The 23,547-nt window shown below is 39.5% G+C and overlaps 1 protein-coding gene across 1 annotated transcript in view; it reads left to right on the top strand.

Moving 5' to 3' along the window:
• Positions 1-23,547, top strand: part of ADAMTSL3 (ADAMTS like 3) — a 358,752-nt gene that overhangs the window by 104,023 nt on the left and 231,182 nt on the right. Inside the window, 1 exon segment of the mRNA XM_024742722.1 lies at positions 13,318-13,445. Within this exon segment, the coding sequence (XP_024598490.1) occupies positions 13,318-13,445 (128 nt within the window).

The following is a 23,547-nucleotide window of genomic DNA, read 5'->3' as shown; positions in this document are numbered from 1 at the left end:
TTTGTTCCATCCCAGTGAATTCAAACTTCCAACATCATAAAGCATCTCTATTTGTCTCTTCATCTTTAAGTCTACTTTAGTGTAACTAAACTAGATATATTTTGGTTAGTAGTCTTATGGTATCATTTTTTTTCAATTTTTTATTTTCAGTCTTTGTGGTCTTTATATTTAAGGAATGTCTCTTTTAAACAGAATATAATTGAATTTTCAAAATTCATCCTGATAATCTTTGTCTTTTAGTTGGTGAATTTATTCTATTTGGGTTTAATGCAATTATTGTTATATTTGCATTTAAATCTTTCATTTTGCTATGTGCTTTTAAAATGTATCCATCATTTCTATGTTATTTTTTCCTCTTCATTTTTGCTTTCTGTTGGATTCATTGAATATGTGTCCTTATTGTATATTTTCCCACCTATTCATTTCGAAATGTACACTCTTTTCTATTCTTTTAGTGGTAACATTAGAGATCAAAATAGGTATTCTTTTAAAAAAATTTTTTTTATTGAAGTATAGTTGATTTACAGTGCTGTGCCAATCTCTTCAGTACAGCAAAGTCACTCAGTTATACACAAATAGACATTCTTATTTTTATATTCTTTTCCATTATGGTTTATCACAGGATATTGAATATCGTTCCCTGTATATACACTAGGACCTTGTATATCCATCCTATAAGTAACAGTTTGCATCTACTATTCCCAAACTCCCAATCCTTCTCTTCCCCCCAACCACTGGCAACCAAAAGTCTGTTCTCCATGTCTGAATCTGTTTCTGTTTCATAGATATGTTCATTTGTGCCATATTTTAGATTCCACATGTAGGTGATATCATATGGTATTTGTCTTTATGATTTACTTCACATAGTATGATAATCTCTAGGTTATTCTGTCCATGGGTGAAAGTGGGGTGTTAAAGTCCCCTACTATGAATGTGTTACTGTTGATCTCCCCTTTTATGGTTGTTAGTATTTGCCTTATGTATTGAGGTGCTCCTATGCTGGGTGCATAAATATTTACAATTGTTATATCTTCTTCTTGGATCGATCCCTTGATCATTATGTAGTGTCCTTCTTTGTCTCTTCTAATAGTCTTTATTTTAAAGTCTATTTTTTTTTCATCTGAGAATTGCTACTCCAGCTTTCTTTTTTTTTATTTTTTATTTTGCGGTACATGGGCCTCTCACTGTTGTGACCTCTTCCATTGCGGAGCACAGGCTCTGAACGTGCAGGCTCAGTGGCCATGGCTTACGGGCCTAGCCGCTCTGCGGCATGTGGGATCTTCCCAGACCGGGGCACGAACCAGCGTCCCCTGCATCGGCAGGCAGACTCTCAACCACTGTGCCACCAGGGAAGCCCACTCCAGCTTTCTTTAGGTTTCCATTTGCATGTAATATCTTTTTCCATCCCCTTACTTTCAGTCTGTATGTGTCTCTAGGTCTGAAGTGGGTCTTTTGTAGACAGCATATATATGGATCTTGTTTTTGTATCCATTCAGCCAATCTGTGTCTTTTGGTGGGAGCATTTAGTCCATTTACATTTAAGGTAATTATCGATATGTATGTTCCTATTCCCATTTTCTTAATTGTTTTGGGGTCGTTATTGTAGGTCTTTTCCTTCTCCTGTGTTTCTTGCCTAGAGAAGTTCCTTTAGCATTTGTTGTAAAGCTGGTTTGGTGGTGCTGAACTCTCTCAGCTTTTGCTTGTTTGTAAAGGTTTTAATTTCTCCATCAACTCTGAATGAGATTCTTGCTGGGTAGAGTAATCTTGGTTGCAGGTTTTTCTCCTTCATCACTTTAAATATGTCCTGCTAGTCCTTTCTGGTTGCAGAGCTTCTGCTGAAAGATCAGCTGTTAACCTTATGGGGATTCCCTTGTGTGTTATTTGTTGTTTTTCCCTTGCTGCTTTTAATATGTTTTCTTTGTAAGAAAGAAAGGAGGGAGGGAGGGAGGAAGGAAGAAAGGAGGGAAGGATGGGAAAAAGAAAGGAAGAAGATAAAGTAAAATAAAATAAAGATAAAATATAATAAAGTTATTAAAATAAAAAATAATTATTAAGGAAAACAAAAACAAAAAACGGATGGATAGAACCCTAGGACAAATGGTGGAGCAAAGCTATACAGACAAAATCTCACAGAGAAGCATACACATACAAACTCACAAAAAGAGGAAAAGGGGAAAAAATCATAAATCTTGCTCTCAAAGTCCACCTCCTCAATTTGGGATGATTTGTTGTCTATTCATGTATTCCACAGGTGCAGGGTATATCAAGTTGATTGTGGAGCTTTAATCCGCTGCTCCTGAGGCTGCTGTGAGAGATTTCCCTTTCTCTTCTTTGTTCTCACAGCTCCCAGGGGCTCAGCTTTGGATTTGGCCCCGCCTTGCGTGTAGGTCTCAGGAGTGCGCCTGTTCTTCGCTCAGACAGGACGGGGTTAAAGGAGCCGCTGATTCGGGGCCTCTGGCTCATTCAGGCCCGGGGGAGGGCGGGGCATGGAGTGCGGGGCGGGCCTGCGGCGGCAGAGGCCGGCGTGACGTTGCACCAGCGTGAGGCGCGCCGTGCGTTCTCCTGGGGAAGTTGTCCCTAGATCACGGGACCCTGGCGGTGGTGGGCTACACAGGCTCCCCGGAAGCGGGTTGTGGATAGAGACCTGTGCTCGCACACAGGCTTCTTCGTGGCGGCAGCAGCAGCCTTAGCGTCTCATGCACGTCTCTGGGGTGCGCGCTTTTAGCCGCGGCTCGCGCGTGTCTCTGGAGCTCCTTTTAGCAGCGTTCTTAATCCCCTCTCCTCACGCACCAGGAAACAAAGAAGGAAGAAAATGTCTCTTGCCTCTTCGGCAGGTCCAGACTTTTCCCCGGACTCCCTCCCTGCTAGCCGTGAGTACCACATCTTCTTTATCCATTCATCTGTCGATGGACATTTAGATTGTTTCCATGTTTTGGCTATTGTGAAGAGTGCTGCTATGAACATAGGGGTGCGTGTATCTTTTTGAGTTGTAATTTTGTCTGGGTATATGCTCAGGAGTGGGATTGCGGGATCATATGATAATTCTATTTTTAGCAAAACATGGATCCTTGACTTATCAAGGTCAAGTATTAATTGGTCCTTTCGGCCTCTTTTTAGGTGATACAGGATCTTAGGGTACTTTAATGTCATTTATCACTCTTCTGATTCACATGCCATTGTTGTCAGATATATTAATGCCATATAAATATTTTAAACTCCACAAGCCACGATAAATGCTATTTTATATAGTTGCTCTTTATTTAGAATTACCCACATTCTTCTTTACCATTTCATTTTTTGCTCTTCATTTCTTTCCGTATCGCCAAGCTTCCTTTAACCCTAAGAACACCTTTTAGTATTTCCTTTAGGACTGGTCTGCCTGTGGTGAATGTCTTTATTTCATTTATGGAGGAGATTTTTGCTTTTCTAGTTGCTCTTAGTGGGATGGTTGGTCCATATTACCCAGCCTACCATTACTCTCTATCAGACTTTTATATTTGGCTACATCTGCTTCTCCTTTCTATTCAGTCTTACCTGATGTTGTGCCGTACATGCTTCATGATGACTTACCAAAGTATCATCGATAATATCCTATTAAGTCTGTCTTCATGTAAAGTAGCTTTATATTTAGGAATTTCTTTTTAACAAAAAAAATACAGTCAAAACAAAACTAAACTAAACCCAATTGTATTAGGTCACTTTTATTTATGCCTCTCGCTACAATTGGAGGCTATGGTTGTTTTCTAACTTGTCTAGTAGCCAGGAACATTGCACTAATGGAAAAAAAGTAACCTAGATGTTCTCATCCTTAATATAGGATTGTGGGGGGGTGCTGTACAGAGGTGGTCTGTGTAGTTCCTGGGATGGGCTCCCTGGGGACAGTGATGATCTGTGTGTTAGTGATAGCACAGGCGTGTTCTAGAATACGATTTGTCTATGCTTCGGGCATTTTTATTTGAGCTTCTTAAATACACTAATATTTTATATCTGAAATACCCCAGAGACAAAGCCCAGGGGTGCAAAGGGAGTAGAGTTTAGACACTGAGCACCATGGAATAACTTCTTAAACGCTGCTTCTCTGTGCACATGGGTGAACTCAGTGTCCAGTGAAGACAGCAAAGCATCCTGTTTTGCTTTATTTTTGTTATTTGTGTGTATGTTTCTTATTCTCTAGAGCGTGATGTTCTGTAGCGACACTGAAGAATCTGACATCAGTACAAATACACATGTCTCTTGCTTACCTTCAAACCAACAGTCATTCATCACCAGCAAGCTCCCCGTTGGACCCCCGGGGGTCAGGCAGGTACTGTGAATCCTCATAGTGGCTGGATGGAGACTGTACAAATTGGAGGGCATATGCCCCTTCAAAACTGTGTGGCCACCCTTAGTTTGAGTTATTACCATGGTGGGATGTGGCGCCTATATTGATTTCCTCTTTCCTTTTCCCGAGAAGTCAGAAATCGAGGTTTTTATGTGAAATCTCCATATCTTTAAACATTAACAAATAATTCCCTTTCTTTGGTAAACCATACAATTATAGTTAGATGGATCAGACCCACAGGCCAGATTCCTCCTGGGACCACCAGTATGCTCCCTTTATCTTAGCTGTAATCTAGGCACTGCTCGCATTCTGTACCCAAGGGCACTGAGCATCTCGCCTCAAGGGTAGCGCTGAGGATGGTTGTGAGGCTGAGATGAGCATCTCCCACAAGTCACTTAATCCGGAAGCCCAAGAGTCATCCTAGCGCCTCCTTTCTCCCTGCATCTGGTCAGCACCCAGGTCCTGTTGGTTCTAGCTCCTTCAAACCTCATGTCTGAAAGAGTAGGTCTAAAAGTTTTCCTCACAAGAAGAAAAAAATTCTAACTATGTATGGTGATAGATGTTAACTAGACTTACGGTGATCATTTCTCAATGTGTGCAAATAACGAATCATTACGTTGTACACCTGAAACTAATGTAATGTTAACGTGTCAGTTATGTCTCAATTAAAAAAATTGAACAAATAAACAACAACAACAAAACCCCTCAAGTCTATGTCCTCCTCTTCCAGACACTGGCAGTGTCTAGCCTGGGCTCTTGTGTCTTGCCTGTCCTATACAGTGGCCTTCCAGCTCTGCACCCTCCTCCCTCAATCTTTCCCCACAGTCCTGCCAGAGTAATTTTTCCAAAATACAGTTTGCCGAAGTCACTCCTCTGCTCAAAAATATTCCAGGAAGTCAATAAATTGCTGCGTTGGAAAGCTTCCCTTTGTTCTCCAGATCCACTCTCCACCGCTCCCCACCCTGTGCTGGCCCCACCCGGGGGGCTGACCTGGACGGACTGCATCAGTGGTCTCCCTTGCCCTCGGGCTCCTGGTCGGGTTTGGCCAATGGTGAGCACTGCAGGGGATTGGAGAGAGGGAGGAGAGAAGTGTAATTGTTTCCCCAGCTCCCACTTGGTGAGGCTGCTGTGGGCTGTAATTCTTGACCAAAGGCCTTAGCTTCTGTCAACCAGCCCTTTACCTACAGCCTCTGCCTGCCCTCACCGCATCTTGCAGACAAGGCCCAGGCAGATAATGTGAATTGTCTGATTCACAGGGCCTGCCTGGTACCAGACCCGGTGTGTTGCACCAGCCCTGTGGTTTCCCTGTACCGTGTTCTCATCTTAGTAAAGAGTGTGTGTGGGTTTTTTAAAAATTGAGGTACAGTTGATTTACAATGTTGTATTTCTGCTGTACAGCAAAGTGTGTTTTTAAAATGCTTCTCAAATTATCCCCATCTGAATCTGCCCTCTTTCCCCCTGGGACCTAGTTCTCTGACCTAATATAACGGACTAGATTGCTGTATGCAGAAGGCCTGTCTCACTCTCAGAAGTCTAGAGTGTTTAGTTGGTGTTCCTTCATCTTGATGTGGAGAAGCCTTGGTTGCCATGATTTGGAACCTCTTCATAACATTTGTGGGAGGTATTTTTTTTTTTTACTAGAACAATAGGTGGAATCAATCTCTAATCCAGCAATCTGAGAGCCAGGGTGACTGGAGTACATAACCAGGAGTACATAAAAGCAGGTCAGTCTATGCCTGGCTAACTAGGGGAGGAGACTCAAGGAGGTGAGGAATCCCAGAACTGGGGCCAGCCTCCTATATAGTGGGGCTGGCAGGAAAAATCCAGGGAGCAGGATGCTTTCTCAGAAGCAATCCTGGACCATACTGACCTCAGCCTCAGGGAAGCAGGGCTTGTTAGTTAGTTCTGTATCTTCACTCACTGGTCACCTGCAAATAGAGCTGCTCTAAGAGGAGGGTCTTGGTGTTGTTTTGGGGTTTGCCAAAGGAAGCAGGACTTAGCAAACGTGTTTGTGTTTGGGGAATAATGAGAAATATCGTGTGCTTGGAATATGGGATGCAGTGTGAGCCTGAGCTGCAGGAGGATGAGACAGAGCAGGTCATGGAGAGCCTGGACATACAGAACATGTGTCCTGAGGAATCAGTGAAGGGCTTTAAGAAGGTGGTAAAGTAATAGGTAACACATTGGCTAGGAAAGGGTAGACCAAATCCTAGCAAGTGGTCATTGACCATCAGGGTAATGACGTGTGGATATATGTACCTTCCATTAGAGGATAGAATGGACCAAGAAGACAGAGGTGTATGCCTAGCACGTAGCTTTAGCTATGTTAGTGTTTTAGGTATTCTGGTTGAACTGAGTTGTTGAGTCTCTGTGACAGCTTCAGTGACATTTTATGTCATTTACCTAATTCATATTTTTAAAAATTTGTTGTTAAAGATCTTAAGGTAATATTGACCTGAAAGAATGTATTTACTGTTAAAATCTGGGTCGTTTGTCATTTCCTTAAATAACCTTTGTGGTAATGCTGGAATAAACCTTTATTTGATGTCTGGGAAGTCACATCCCAGTGGAACCTATTTTATTTTGAGTTGTTTTTAATATGGACCTGTTAATATAGCATTTCCGATAAGTGACCTTATACGTGAAATCTGTGTTTAATTGCTGACGTTTTTGCAAGACTGGTAGAGCTGTGCTGTTCATTATAAGTCACAGATTTAAGAGCTGTCAGGGAAATATTTTATGATTTGATTTATGCATGGGGATCCAAGAAGGCAAGAAGTCCTCGAGTCTTTATGAGAATGTGAGCACACTTATTCCTACAATATTTTTGGCTTCTACCAGTCCTATTATATAATGAATAAACAATATCTTTTCTGAATTTTTCATCCAAAATATACTCCCTAGCTAGAACTTTACTTAGGAAAATATGACTTTCTAAGAGATCTTTAAGCCTGATAGTTTTAAGCAAACAGCACAAAGTACATTTTACCTCTTTGGATATATTTTCATAAGGTTCCTCTTTAGTGTTCCTCCCACCCCTTATAAAAAGAACTTTTATTGCATAAAGTATACATGTTCATTGTATAAAACTGGGAAATATAGATGAGCAAAAGGAAGAAAATAGGAAAGTGTTGTAATTCCATTATAATTAGAAAATAAAGAAGAATCAAAACTAAGAATGCACTTGCAATCCCATTACATGAGAGAAGCTGATGGGGACCTGTGAGGCTCTGCCAGGTGCTTCCAGCAGAATTAGTGTGTTCCCTGGAAAGTATGTGCCCTGGCATTCCTAACCGAGGTAGAAATTACTTCTGTCATCTCCTTGCTCTGGGTCCTTGTGTCTGGTGCTCTCAGTGACCAAGGGCTGATTCTGCCCAACCCTTCAGCCTCTCTCACGTGCTACTCACTGTCTTGCGGGCCTGATCCATGCTCATCTTCCCCGAGCCTTGAACTTTGCAAGCCCTTGGTATACGTTTGTGTGAGAAAATTAACAAATGGGTCCCGGTCTGTGAACGTCGGTCAAGAACGCGTATTCCTCATGGAATAACTTAGATAAAATCAAATATTTTTTGAAAAACAGAAGTGTAGCTCTGCTTGCAATGTAGAGAGGGGGAAAAAAGTAAAACGACTTCATTGAGATATCAAAAGAATGTTGTGGTCAAGTGAATCACAGCAGCAGCTGTATTCGATCCAAGATGTGAAATGCTAGCTACGAGTGATGATAGGTTGGCTGCTGCCCTTGACTGGATTTCTGGTCCACAAGGGCAGGGGAGGAGCACCCATGAGCAAAAGGCAGGCCTTGTCTGGGTCAGACAGGAAGGGGTTCTGCCCGGGCTCCCCCACACCTTGGACATGTCGTTCTGGAAGCTACAGTTGTTGAGCTATAAAATGGGGATTGGTAGTATCCACCTCAAGGGTTTGTTGAGAAGGTTAGAAAGAATGTAGGAAAAATATTGGCAAGGGGTGCTCACTCTGTACATACATGGTCACCGCTTTGTGCAGGGCCAGATTCTTCAGTTCTTTCTCCATGCCCACTTCAGAGTCTGGCCCAGAACAGGGTCACTGAGTGATATGATGTTGGTTGACTCAGACTTGGGGGAAGAAGTCTATAGATAGGGTTCAGATAACAACTTACCTTATAAAATATTAATAACTTGGAGTTTAAATAATTACTTACGACAGCTCATGAGGATGTCTGAAAAGAAGGAATTGGGAATTAGTGGTACCCAACTTACAAACATAGAAGTTGCCTCTGCAGGGTGACCATCAGGTCAAACATGAGGCTGATATCAGTCAACCATATTTTATTGTCACTAGATTTCAGAGCTGGGGCTGGCCAAAGTGGGGCTGCTAAATACAATACCTCTTCTCTCAGGAGACTCACCACCAGCCCAAGAATATAGACCCCACCCTATGGTCCCTGATCCAGTTCCTCCTAACGGCTGGTTTCTTCCCACCCCACCACTCTTTCTGCCTCCCAACACTTGGTGATGGTGATTGGTTTTTATTTCATATTTTTATTGTAACATTAAACTGTGTTCACTGATTCCAAGTCTGATTAGTTGGCTGCTTACTTGGCATGAGGGTCCACTTACTATTTTCAAAAAGCAGAAATGTGCACATGGAATTCTGTAAGATTAGGGAGCTGTGTCCAGATTAGGGAGCTGTGTCCAGCATGTTTATCAGGGACTTGGGTGGAGCATGGGAGCTGCACAGCTGAGCAAAGTGGCTTGTAGATGGGGTGACAGGATCAGGGTGCAAACAGATCTCAGCAGGCTGGTATTCTGGGCCAAAACCAACAAGAGGAAATTCAGCAGTGAATAATGTTAAGCCTTGCTTAAGTAAAAATGCAAGAGAGCTGGCTCTCCTGTCATTGTTTGGAAAAAGACATTATTTTGAAGAAAGATACCTTATGCTTATTGAGACATTTGCTTATTACATTTACTGAGATGCTGTGTGATTCATTCTATAGATGGCATTTTATTTAAATCCTGTTGGAGTAAAAATGTCATCTCCATTTTATAGATGAGTTTTAGAAAGGTTAAGAAACTTATCCAGAGTCACACAACTTTTAACCATTATGTGATACTGCCTCCATCATGAAATCCAATAAATGGTGTGACTAAAAAGGTAGGAAGGGAGGAAGGAAGGAAGGAAGGTAGGAAGGGAGGAAGGAAGGAAGGTAGGAAGGAAGGGAGGAAGGAAGGAAGAAGGGAGGAAGAGAAGAGGAGGGAAGAAGGAGAGATGGACACTTAGATTTCATCAAAAGAAACCTGGGTAATAGGGACACTATGTAGTCTGTATTATTCTCAGATACACTGTTATGTCCTGGATGCTACATTTTAAAATAAAAAATGTGCAGACTGCAGAGTGTGCAGAGAGAGGAGATATTCGTGAGAGAGCTGGGACAACTGAAGGTACCAGATCGTTTGAGAAGGCTTGAAAAGGTTTCTTCTGTAGAAGAGGACGGAGACTCACTGTCCACTGCTCTAGAAGATGTAAGTTCCAGGGAAGCAGGTTCTGTGTGGCTATAAAGAAGAATACACAAATACAAATGTTCAGAAATGACCCTGGGGACTCTTTGCTCAGCTCCAATGAGATTTTTTTTTTTTCTGAATGTTTGTGTTATCATCATGCTGCTGGCATCAAAGGGGAGAGATGAGAACTGGGTAGAAATTGGAGATATTATTGCTACTCTTTGGAAGACGAAGAATGATGAGAATGGCAGGAAGACTGGCTGGTAGGAAATAGCAGTGGGGTTTCAAAGCAAAATCTGACCATCTTCATGGCCAAGGAGAGGAGAAAAACTCAAGGAACCCTCTTGAGATGTCAGTTTCTCTCTGTTTTCTTAGGGGAAAAATATCTTACTGATTCAACCAAAGAAACCAAATGTCTGCATTTATAACTTGCCTATTTTAGTTATTTTAGAATAAAGCTTCTTTTTTTTTTTGTAAGTAAAGGTGGAGAAGTTATGGAAAGAAACCTGACTCTAACTATAAACTGGACAGATGGGATAGTGGGAATAAAAACAAATTAAAACAATATTGCAAAGAACTCTCAACTTTCATTTTAAACTATATATGATGATGTTTTTCAACTTTTCACATTCAACCTATCAGTATATCGAGTGACAAAATGAAAAATCAGTTTCAGCTGTGTGTATTTTAAACGTTTACTGAAATGATTTGGACTCACCAACCTAAAAGCCCAGATGAGTGTATTAAACTGCTTATTGTATTTTTTATGAATTCAAACTTTATTTTATATTACATTATAGACAGGACACAGTTCTGTTTGGTGACGTTTAGTGTAGAAAATCGAACTGAACAGTGGTCTAATTAGAACAGTAAATAGTATGGGTTTAATTGGCCCTTATTCCCGATGACAGACTTGATCAGTTGCCAGGTATTTATTCTTTCCTTTCACTTGACTGTTGCTGAAATATTGCCTCTAGTAGGGCTGCTTACTGTGCTATAAATAGGTAGCTTGGTAAGAAGCCAGGAAACCCACCGACTGGTGAGATGTGGATGAAAATTATTGGAAAATCTCCTCCTTGCTTCCAGTCATTATTTATTCATTTCACATTTGAAGGTCCTTTCTACAGATCCCTCTCTTAATTTAAGTTTTTTTTTTTTTTTTTTTGGTTGGATGAGGTAACTTGGCCTAAGGGCTTAAGGAAATCTGTGCAATATCTAGTTGAGTCCCATGCTTCGGTTTATTAGTATGTCAGGGTTTCCTTCATAAACTCTCCTGGTTTCCAACTTAGAACTCACCTATTAAGTCCTGTCTGACTTGAGCTTTTCTGTATGTCAACAGGATATGGTTTTGTTTGTTTCCTTGCTTGTTTTCAATTAAAATATTAAAGTGTTGGCTTAAAAAAAAAACTTAAAATTCAGAGACAAAAGAACAAAAGAATTTTAAATTTCGTAGCACCTGGAAGTAGCCACTGCTAACATTTTAATTAACCTCTTACTCATTTCCCTAGGCATGTACACATTTACCTGTATTAAATATGATATAGGCTTACATTCTTCTCTAAAGATTGCCTTTTACCCTCAAAGGTTTTTTTTGGCTGCGTTGGGTCTTTGTTGCTGTGCGCGGGCTTTCTCTAGTTGCGGTGAGAGAGCTACTCTTTGTTGCGGTGCACAGGCTTCTCATTGTGGTAACTTCTATTTGTTGTGGAGCACGGGCTCTAGGCACCTGGGCTTCAGTAATTGTGGCACGTGGGCTCAGTAGTTGTGGCTCTCAGGCTCTAGAGCGCAGCCTCAGTAGGTGTGGCGCACGGGCTTAGTTACTCCGCGGCATGTGGGATCTTCCCGGACCAGGGCTCGAACCCGGGTCCCCTGCATTGGCAGGGGGGTTCTTAACCCCTGTGCCACCAGGGAAGCCCCCTCAAAGTATGTTTTAAAAGAAATTTCAAAATCCATAAAAGTTCAGATAAAACTAACATCTATTATAGCACCACCTGGCTTCATCGAGTTGAACTTTTTGTCATAGTTGCTTCAGATCTTTTGGGGGAGGGCTGGGAGGGGAATAAAACATTCTGTTGGCATTTCTTTTGTGTCCTTCCCCAACAGGGTGCATGCCGAGTCATGCTCCCTCCATCCTTAGAGGCAATTTGGTGGGTTTTCTTCCAGCCCACATACTTGTACTACAGCATTTTCGTGTGGATGTTCATATGCTTACTCCTTTATCTATAGGTGAAGAGAGAGAAAATGCTATGTGTGTTTTTATTTTAATGTAATTCAACCTATCAGTCTTTTGCTTTAGGGTTTTCTCCCTTTGTTGACACATCTAGGACACTCTTTGCTACATCAAGCCTGTAGGACTTTTAATCTATAGCTTTTTTAGTATTTTATGGGTTCAGCATTCAAAATATTAATTTCTGGAATATATCTGAATTCATTTTGGTGTCTTTTGTGAAGAAGTTGTCTATTATTTTCTTTGAAACCATGCATCACACCGACTTGTGGTTCTCTGTGATGTCCTTATACTTGGGTCTGTTTCTGGACTCTTCTCTGTCTTACCTTAATAGATCTGAATGCCTATTGCTATGCCATACTATGCTATACTGTTTGAATTGAGGTAATTTCCCTCTAATTTTCCTTCTTGTACAGTTTTTTCTTGGCTCTTGTAGACATTTACTCCACCAGATGAACTTTAGAATCATTTTGTTAGGGTCTAAAAAAAAATCCCCTTTGGGATTTTGATTGGAGTTATCATAAATTTATAGATTAATTTGGAGAGAATTAACATTTTACAGTATTGACTCCATCTGTTTAGGACTACGTGTTTCTCCATCTATTCGAGTCTCCTTTAGGCCTCTTTGTAATGTTTTGTACATCATTTCTTTTCATATCTAAATCTATCTATATATTTAAAAATTTTTAACTACCCCTGTTCTCTTTTCTTTAGAGTATCTTGATATAAGTCAATGGTGGCAAGTTCAGAAGACAAATTAATACAAACAGCATTCATAATTGAACTTTCTCTATTTTCTTGGACCCTGAAGCTTTATCTACTTCGTTTTCTTGGGGTGAAGCCTCTCTCAGGAGGTTCCACAAATCCTCCTGCAAAATGGTTTCTTTAGAGTAAGCACCAGTCTATATGACAAACAATGGAGAGAATTTCTTAGGTACAAGCTGGGACCCTGCTGTGTAAGTTGCAAAAACAAAATAATAGTAATGAATATTATTTATATTTAGCCAATTTATTTAAATTTTGGAATGATAAAATTTCAACTTTAAAACTGAGCTTGGAAGCCATCTGGATAAAACCTTCATAAGATGGAAAGGTACTCATGTGTCACGAGTTTCCATATAAAACTATCTTGTGTGTGTGTGTGTGTTTTAATGTAGCCATTCCAAAACAATGCATTTTTAGGCAACTTTAGTCTTTGTGAACAGCTTAGAGTAAGACTCTGGAAAAACTGGGAAAGCTTTTGGGATATTTCTAGCATTTTGTCGATAATTTATTGCATTTTTTTCACTTTACAGACTGCAAGAAACACTCGTTTGGATGAAGACAAAGATAGCAACTGGGATGCTTGGGGTGACTGGAGTGACTGCTCCCGGACTTGTGGGGGAGGAGCGTCCTATTCTCTGCGGAGATGTTTGACTGGAAGGTAAGTGGTGGCTTTTCCTGTTCTTCTCTGTGGGGTGTCAGCACCTTTGGATGGGTGAGGTTGGGAAGACAACTGGGCTTCTTGGCTTTGGAAGGTACCATGATGGTGGTGTAAGTTACCAAGTTACCATATTTAAATAGTAATGGCCGCATTTTCATGAGTGTGGCCATACCCCTCCACATGAGACTCCCAGCTTGCAGCAGCTGGGGCACTCCACACTTTGGGCTTTAAGGGAGGGGAGGCCGGCATGATAAGTCACTGACCCAAAGTTGTTGAGACCTGGGGTAAGAGGTCAAGTCTTCTGTGTTCCACCCTTGAGTTGTTGCCATTTTAATCACTTTCGGTTCACTTTCTCTGAGCAACCCATTGATTAAGAAGGTAACGCAAGGTCTGTGCTCCCAGCTTAGAAATGTTTATGTTAAGCAACATTTGTTAAAATGTAAGATCAGCTTCTTAAAAAATAAATGTACATTGTAAGAAACCCACAGTTATCATTGCTCTTGAGACAATTTGAGGTAATTCTTCAAGGGGTAGTGTCAATCCCAGCCAAGGATTTTTACCTGAGCTCTCAGGTAAGACAGAACCCCAAGTGGATGGAACCGGATGTGCTGGTTCTGGACAAAAGAAGACTCCAAGATCATGGCAGCCAACTTCAGTTTGGGGATGTTGTCCAGTGAAAGAGGGAATGGCCGTTCCCTGAATGTGTAAGGTATAGAGCAGAAATGCTCTGGATTCCATCAAGGTCGCTATTTTATGGCATATTAAAGAGTGACCATGTACATTCTCATTTTTCCTTGAGACAGCACAGAGCAGGGCAGATGTGAGACTGTAGACATGGCCTTTGAGAAGGAGGTCTCTGAGTCCACTCCAAGAAAGCATGGGAAGGCTTCTGGAGTTAGTGTTGGTGTCATTATCTTAGGGCAAGTTCTGACTCAGAGCTTGGAACCCTAAGTAAATGGTTGCAGAATTGAGTCCAGGGATTAGTCTCGCAATGACAAAGTGGTATAGCTGCTTCTTCTGTGTTACCTTGGTGAGGAAATAAAGGCCCTCTAAGTGTGTCATACCGTATGGATGTTGCATTGTACTGGGATGTATTTATCCTGGTGAGGTTTGTAATAGGGGGCCTTTGTTCCTGTGGGCAAGGGTCAGGGAGGGTCTTCTTAGGTAGGGAGCAAGTTCTTACCCACTGCTGGTCAGTCATTTGAGGGAGAAGTTTCCAGCATGGAGACTGGCATGGAAGGTGGGATTTTGGCATCTCAGTCCAAATCTGAGGGATCTGAATAATTTGCAAAGAATGGTAGGGTTCAGGTGGGAAAAGAGTGGGGTTTATTTGTGTTTGTCTTTTCTTTATGGTATGTACCTCCTCAGTCACCAACTAAATATAAAAGCCAAACCCCTTATATTAGAGCATTTTATGATTCCTTGACATTCATCCCTCATGCCCTGCCCTCAAAATATAAAAATCCATATCCTGTGATAAATGGCAAGGTAATTATCAGGAGTAATAGAAGGGATGAGACTACTTAAGCTCAAAATTTTGAGCTCAGTCAAGGTTCTATTTGAATCACCGGTATAAATGGTCCTTATTCAGCATCAAGCATCACTTAAACAACAAAAATTCCATAAATTCTACTTATCCACTGGCAAAAGAGATAAAGGCAAAATTTTAAAAAAGGTGGTATGTACTTGTATCTGTTAAAAGGATTTAGAGGAATATATCAATATTAAGGACCATGAATGGCCACTTTCATCTTGTTGTCATACAACCAAAATGCTTCCATGTCTGTTATTTTATTAATTTAAAAACTTACTTTGATTTTGCCTAGAATATGACTTTGCCAAGTGATCTATCTCAGTGTGTGTGTGCATTTGTGTCTTCTGTTTCCTAACCGGGTTTGGCTGCTACTGAAAAGCCCCTGGGGTAGGAAGGGCTACTGCTCAGCCCCCTCTACCTTCTCTGTACTTACTCAGAAAAGGAGATTTGGGCAAGAGGAAAGGAGAAGGAGGAGGGGAGTTCTGCCTTGATTTTAGTGACCAGGTATTGACGTTCTCTGGTTTAGTAGGTGTTTAAAGCCAGCTTCATCTATCGTGAGCACTTTGATGGATTTTTCTGAGACAGTGTCTCCTCCTTCCCCCCAGTCCCTTGGGATCCTTGCCTGCAATTCGCTTGAGATGTGGTATTCGCAATCCTCTGACTTGGTAACATTGCTCTTTCCTAATCTTGGACACCTAGGCATACTCCCAGCTTCTTCCTGTTTATGTCTACTCACCCCCTCAGCGGCTGTCTTGGTGTGTTCGTTCCTAAGACAACCCCATGCTGGCTCTCTTGCATGCGGCCCACATCTGGTTCACTGGGAACCCTCCTGTGAACTTTGCTAAACAAACTCTCCAGTTCTAGGAGCCAATGCAGCAACACCTGCTCTGCTTACACAGGCCACTGCAGCTGAGCTCTCAGCCCTTAAATTTCTCAGGTGTGAGTTAGACACCAACCAACTGCAAGAGGCACGTGTCAGCTGGTGTCCCTAAAATTTCTTCCTCTCAATTGGGGGTTCGCAGATTGAAGCCCTCATCCCTTCTCTTTCTGTTGGAGCAGGATGAGGGGGTAGGATCATAGCATAGATTTCTCAAAGAAATCTTCAGAAATCCTTATACTATCTATGTCTCCAGCTCCAAGATGCTTTTTATGCCTTGGTGTGGGTAAGGAGTTTAACAACTGTGAGTTAAACTAACACAGAGCCTGTCCTCATGGTTCTTATAATCTAGGGGGACAAACAGTAAACAAGTATGTAATCAAATTATGTGTAATTAAAATTTGTGTCAAGGGGGTAGATAACACCTATCTAGGGAAGTCCTTTGTGCCGAGGGTCTATGCTGAGACCCAACTGCTGAGAGGAAGTCAATTATATTAAGGGTGGAGGGTTATGGGACATAAAATCCAGATAGTGAGGCCAGAATAGGTAAAGGTGCTAGAGCAGGAAATGAAAAGCAGCTTTTATGCCTAAAAGACAATAGACAGGGGAGAAAGCAGAATGGGCCAACGTTGAAGAAGAAGGTAAAGAATCTGGATTTCAAATACTAGTAAATTGTTCCAAAAAAGCATATTTGGAACTAATATAGGTTGTCAGTTTTTTATTTGGTCAAATAAAGACAAAAAGTAAAAACAAACAAACAAAAACTCACCTATGGTCTACCATCACAGACTTTTCAGGAAAGAATTATGATCAGAATCTTTTCATTTTAATATTAAAAAGTAGGACATAATCTTAGATTGAAAGACCTGCCTTTAAATTGAATTCATGTAGCTTTATAAAAATTTACTTTTTTGCCCTTACTTGTCTCACTCCACTTTGGACCATACTTTAGATGTAATAAAAACTATTACAGATATTAACAATCTAATGATGGGTAGTTGGGAACCAGAAATTGAGGAGTAAAACATAATCATGGACTTAGAACTTGAGACTGCAAGATCCCTGCAAATAAGCGATATGCAGAAAAATGACTTTATCTGAGCCACATTTTTCATCCTAGTATTCACCAGGTTTTAAGCAGTAAGAGGCAGAAAAGCCAAGCAGAAAGCAGCTGCTAAGAGGCTGAGAAATTAAGCAGATTTATTGACAGTTTCATAGTCAGTTTCAAATTTGAGTTCAAAGCCCTGGTAAACATCTCAGGTGATCAGTTTGTATCCATGAAGGACTATACCCTAGGAGAAAGGGAAAACCAATCCTAAATAGACTAGATATTACAAAGACTGAAACCTAGTCTTGAATTAGCTCAACCCTAATTTGAGTAATAAAATTTGTTGTTATTCCAACCTTCTCCAAGAAGCTTTAAAAAAGACACCCTGGAGGAAGATGACACCAACCAGAGATTATACAAGTTTTTATAGATCATGCCAATGATTCAATAAAACATTGCCAATCTTACCATGATACAAGAGCAAGAGGAAAAACAGATTATAGAAACAGGTACTAGAGTTATTGGACCTGTGTGTTAACAAAACAAAACAAAAACCCTGTAATAAATACAGGATTTCACCAGAGAACTGGAATCCATAAAATTGAATCATATGGGAATTTGAGAATAGAAGCAAGTGATAACTAAAATTATGAAATAAATAGTTGGCCATAATAGCAGATTAGAAATAGTAGAAGAGAGTATAGGTTTGTAGAAATGTCCAGGCTAAATTATAGGGTGGGGGGAAAACACAGAACATAGAATAAGGGACATATGGAACAAGATGAAAAGGTCTAAACCATGTATAATTGGAGTCCTGAAAGGAAAAGAGAGATAGAGAATAGGGTAGAAGTACTATTTGAAGTGATAGTAACCAAGAATTTCCCCAAATTTCCAAAAGTTATTGCTGTAAAGATATCAATCCACAAATTCAAGAAACTCTGCACACCCTAAAGAGAATAAATATGCATAAACACATTATGGTAAAATCTTAAAAGAAGCCAGAGAGAAAAGACACATTACCATCAAAGGAGAAAAGATGATGTTGACTGCTAACTTCACATTAGAAGATAATGAAATTACCTAACATCTTGAAAGAAAATAACTATTACAATGGAATCCTCTATCTAGCAAAAATATCCTTCGAGTGTGAAGGTGAAATAAAGATGTTTTGAGACAAACAAAAACTGAGATAATTCTTTACTATCTGGCTTGTGCTAAAAGAATTGCTAAAGGGAGTTATCCAGGTAGAAGGAAAATGATCCTATAGGATCATTATTAAAGAAATAAGAACAATTTTTTAAAAATCTACTAATCTACTAATATGTTTATATGTATAATTACTTGCATGTATGTGTATATGTGTGTGTGTGTGTGTGTGTGTGTGTGTGTGTGTGTTTATCTCCAAATATCAGGGATCTAGTCCTTTGTTAATTGAGTTCTCACTCTCCATGGGAAAAATGCCTTTCTTCTGTTTGGGTAAGAACCATTGCTTTAAATCTATTGCAGCTTTGTATCAATATGGAGAATGAATAGAAGCTGCAGTGGAAGGCATTTGTGGGAAGGAACATTGCCTTTCTGCTAATGAATTTTTGTGGCTTTCCTTTATTTGGAGATAGTCTCTGCAGTACCTACCTTTCCCTTATCCCTTCCAGAGTACCCCAGCCCATACAGGCACTGAGTGTTTCACAGGGCCCCCTATCCAGTTGGATCTTATATGCGTCTACATTTTTGTCTTATACTAGCCACTCCCACGGCGTTGATTGCCAGGAGTTCTGGCTACATCATCTGTCAATTTGATTTAGTGAGTATTGGTGCGTTCTCCCGTGGATCCGTTCCACTTACTTCAAAGGCAGCCTCCTCTTTTGTGTACAGTGAATAGTATATTTGTATGCCATCCTTTAATTTGGTCTTGTTCACATGCATGGTGAAGTTTCTGGCTTGTGTATAGCCTGTATGAATTTCCAGCTATGATGGAGAGTTGTTGACCTATTAGTATACTTTGTTGGTCATTTCACTAGGCATTTATAAGGGGGAAAGAGCTCAATATATGTGCTTGACTTACCATCACTATTTAAAATCTTTCATTCTCTCTTTTTTTTTTTTTTTTTTTTTTTTTTTTTTTTTTTGCTGAAATTTTACCTCTGGTAATTTGGAAATATATATATATATCTGTTTTTATATTACTGATGATTAAATTTAAGATGTTTGAAAGCCATACTTTAATAATTGCTTTATAACTGTCATTGCCAATAATAAAATGCTAGTTTCTTTTGATTTCTGTTTGTAAGCTGATGTGTATTTTATGCTTTTCTTCTTCATTCCTACTCTTTGTTATTATAATCTGGGATCTTATACTCAGTTTCTTGGCACCATTTATTCCCTTTATATCTTTTCTTTCATAATCATATTTCAAACTATCATTGAAACTTGTGTTTGTGTGCATACATTATTTCAGTGTTCATTGTCAGTATTTTCAGTTCTTAATTCCGAATCATCACTTCGTTTGCAGGGATATGTTTTGAGCTGTGCTTCTGGAATTTTAATGCACATATGAATCACCTAGGGATCTTGTTGAAATATAAACTTTGATTCAGTAGGTCTGGAGTGGGATCCAAGATCTTTCATTTCTAACGAATCCCCAGGTAATGTCAATGCTGCTTGTCCATGGACCACACTTCAAGCAGCAAGACTTTATAGCCTTCTTAATTTCAGGAAAAAGTTGTGGGTCTTATACTTTATGAGTCCTTATATAATATATCTGAAAATGTCTTTCTCTTGACTTTACACATAAACAGTGAATGGCTTATTTGGGTATAAAATTCCCGAGACACAAATTTTCCCTCTCAAGACTCAGAAGTTCTTTTTCCATAAAGTTTGATATACAGTGTTGCTCCCAGACCTCTCAAGCTGGCTTAATTTGTTTGTCTTCTTTGGTAGATAACCTATTCTGCCTGGCTGCCTACAGAAGGCTGTATTTTTCCCTTAGGAGTTTTACAATGTTGCATCTAGCTATCAGTCTCTTTTCATTTATTTTTCCTTGGCACATGGTGGCCACTTTTGTTGTACAGATTTAAATCTTTCTTTATTGTAGGAAAAATTTTCTTCTCTTGTATCATTTACTGTTGGTTCTTGCCTCTTTATTCTGTCCTCTTCTCCATGAACACTTGTTATTTCTGTTTGTCTTCTACTTTTACTCTAGTCACTTTCATCTGTTGTTTATTTTCCTGTGTGTTTAAGAGTGCTTTTCAAGATCCTTGCCACTTGAATTTTTCTCTGATTTATTTTCTAATGTTTCAAAGTGCTGCTATGGTGTATTTGTTACCTTACCTTCTTTCCTTCATTTTAAACCTGGCCCTTCTTTGTGCACCTATTGTCTTAATCATTTGCATCTTATCACGTATACTTTTGTGTCTTTTTTTAGTGTGGTATCTGGTTAATTCTCACTTATTCTTCAAGGTCATCCTCATTTAGGAAACCTATCTTGACATCTTGGTCTAAATTTGATGTTCCTCTTTTGTGCTTCCTCTTATTATACTCCTTTTAGGGAAGGGACATTTACTTCACCACTCTAAGGTCTAACATCTAACATATGATTAGGACCCACACATTATAATTGAATGAGTAAATAAGTGAATGTGTGCTCACCTGTCACTTCACATCTTTTGCCAATGCTCTTATTTCGGCCTAAAGCATCCTTTTTCTCCTTTTGGTTGTTAACAACACGTAGTTGAACTTGGAAAGTCCTTTGAATCTCCATTTCTTCCTTAAAACATTTGTTGGCAGTTTTTACCATTTACTAGGTTAGGTGCAGTTCTTCTGTGTTTCTGTAAACATACTTTTATCAGAGTGTTTATTTCATTGTGTTGTTTTGTTATTTTTCTATTTCCACAGTTGAAAAAACAATTTAGGTGGCATAGGTGGTGTCTTTCTTCTCTTTATTCTGTGTCCAACATTACTACTGATGTTTAGAGGAAATTTAGTATATTTTATTCCATAAATAAATAGACGAATGAATTAATAAATGCCAAGACTGATAAAAAAGCCTGCTTGACTATAGTATGGGTCTGTGGGATAGGTAAGGATGCATAATTTTGTGGAGAATATAGACTTTTGATGAAGATTTTTTTTTAATTTTAGTTGATTAGTTTTTAAAAGATGTTTATGTATATATTATTCCGATATTAGACTTACTGTTTTCCTCTCTTTGCCCATTTGCCCTACTTTCTGGGAGATTTGCCTAAACTTATTTTCCAATTCTGTAAGTATTTTATCTCTCTCTTTTTTCCTCTTTCTCTATTTTCTTCTTATATATTTTTTGTTCCTTGAATTATTTTTTTTAACAAAAACAGTCTGTCCCTGATTCTCAGATGCAGCATCTTCTCTTTTATCTCTGAGCATATAAAAAGACTTTTGTGGGGCAGGGTTGGGGGGAGTTTTCTTTTCCCTGCATAGTCTCAATTCTTTCCAAATTACTGTATTCTGTTTTGTTTTTGTCACTATCTTTCATGTAGAGACCTTTCTAAGATTTCTGGTGATCCTTATTTTGTTTTGTTTTGTCTTGTTTTGTTGTTGTTGATGTTTAAGGAAAAGAGTTGCCAGCTTAATTTTAAGGAGATGTGGCTGGTCTATCTGATTGCCTGATGATGGTTTTAGGTATTTTATTTTGGGCTTCTCTGATTTCTCAGACAAAGATCCTCTGATTCCAGTATTCTGGGAACCAAGTGGGGAAGAAAGCTGGGCTCAAATTGATTTATAGGTTTATTTCACTCAAAATTCTAGCAAGGTTTTTTTATGTAGATTAAACAAGATTATTCTAAAATTTATATGGAAAGGCAAAGCCACAGAATACCTAAAACAATTCTGAAAAAAAATAGAGTAGAAGGAATCAGTCTACCTGTTATCAAGACTTATACAGCTACAGTAATCACAACTGTGGTATTGGTGGTAATGGCACCTAGATCAATGGGAGAAAATATTTGTAAACCACATATCTGATAAAGAACTAGGATCTATATTAAGGACTTTAAAAAATTAACAATTAAAAAAACCCAATCCAATTAGAAAATGAATAAAAGACCTGAACAGATATTTCACCAAAGAGGATACACAGATGTCAAATAAGTACATGAAAATGTGCTTATTGGGCTTCCCTGGTGGTGCAGTGGTTGAGAGTCTGCCTGCCGATGCAGGGGACACGGGTTCGTGCCCCGGTCCGGGAAGATCCAACATGCTGCGGAGCGGCTGGGCCTGTGAGCCATGGCCGCTGAGCCTGCGTGTCCGGAGCCTGTGCTCTGCAACGGGAGAGGCCACAGCAGTGAGAGGCCCGCGTACCACAAAACAAACAAATAAACAACCAAAAAAATGTGCTTATTATCACTAGCTGTTAGGGAAATGCAAATTAAAGCCACAATCAGACATTTATTACATACCTGTCAGAATACCTTTTTTTTTTTTTTAAAGTGACAACATGAAATGCTGGCAAGAATGCAGAGAAACTGGATCACTCATACACTGGTGGTGAGAATGTAAAATAGTACAGCCACAGGCAGTTTCTTAAAAAAATAAACATGCAACTACCATACAACCCAGCAGTTGTATTCCTGGGCATTTATCCCAGAGAAATGAAGACTTGTTTTCCCATGAAAACCTGAATGTTTTTAGCAGCTTTACTCATAATATCCCAAAAATGGAAACAACCCAGATGCCCTTTAGTGGGTGACTAGTTAAACAAACTATAGTATATCCATACCATGGACTACTACACAGCAGTAAAAAGAAATGAACCACTGATACAGGCCATGACCTGGACGAATCTCCAAGAATTATGCTGAGGTACAAAAAGCCATTCTCCAAAGGTTACATACCATATGATCCCATTTATATAATATTATTAAAATGGCAAAAATTATAGAAATGGAGAACAGATCAGTAATTTCCTGGTATTAAAGAAGAATTGGGGGGTGGTTGGAAAGAAGGTATGACTATAAGAGGCAACTTGAGGGATCTTTGGGGTAATAGAAGTGTTCTGTATTCTGACTGTATTAATGTAAATATCCCAGTTGTGTGATTGTAGCACAGTTTTGCAAGATGTTATCATTTGGGGAAACGGTCATAGGATTTCTTTTCATTATCTTACAGATCAATGTGATTTACAATTATTTTAAAATAAAGTATTCAATTTATTTTTAAAAACACCTAGAAAGGCCAGGTAAAATAGGACATAAATCTTTTTTAGGTAAAGTTGAATGGAGCAATATTCCATTTTCATGGATAGGAAGGCTAAATATGGTCAAGATGTCAGTTTCTCCCAACTTGATCTTTAGATCCAATGCAATCTCGGTCAAAATCCCAGCATATTTTGTGGATAACAGCAAACTGATTCTAAAGTTTATGTGGAGAGGCAAAAGACCCAGCATAGTCCACACAATACTGAAGGAGAAGAGTCAGAGGACTAAAACTACTCGACTTCAAGACTTACTATAAAGGTACAGTAATCAAGACAGTGTATTAGTCTTGAAGGGATAGACAAATGGATCAATGAAACAGAATAGAGAGCCCAGAAATAGACCTCCATAAATGTAGTCAACTGATCTTTGACAAAGGAGCAAAGGCAATACAATGGAGCAAAGATAGTCTCTTCGAC

This window comes from Neophocaena asiaeorientalis, unplaced genomic scaffold (genome assembly GCF_003031525.2).
Source record: "Neophocaena asiaeorientalis asiaeorientalis breed wild unplaced genomic scaffold, Neophocaena_asiaeorientalis_V1.1 scaffold155, whole genome shotgun sequence".
In the NCBI taxonomy this organism is placed as follows: domain Eukaryota; kingdom Metazoa; phylum Chordata; class Mammalia; order Artiodactyla; family Phocoenidae; genus Neophocaena; species Neophocaena asiaeorientalis.
This window is presented reverse-complemented; position numbering and strand designations above follow the sequence as displayed.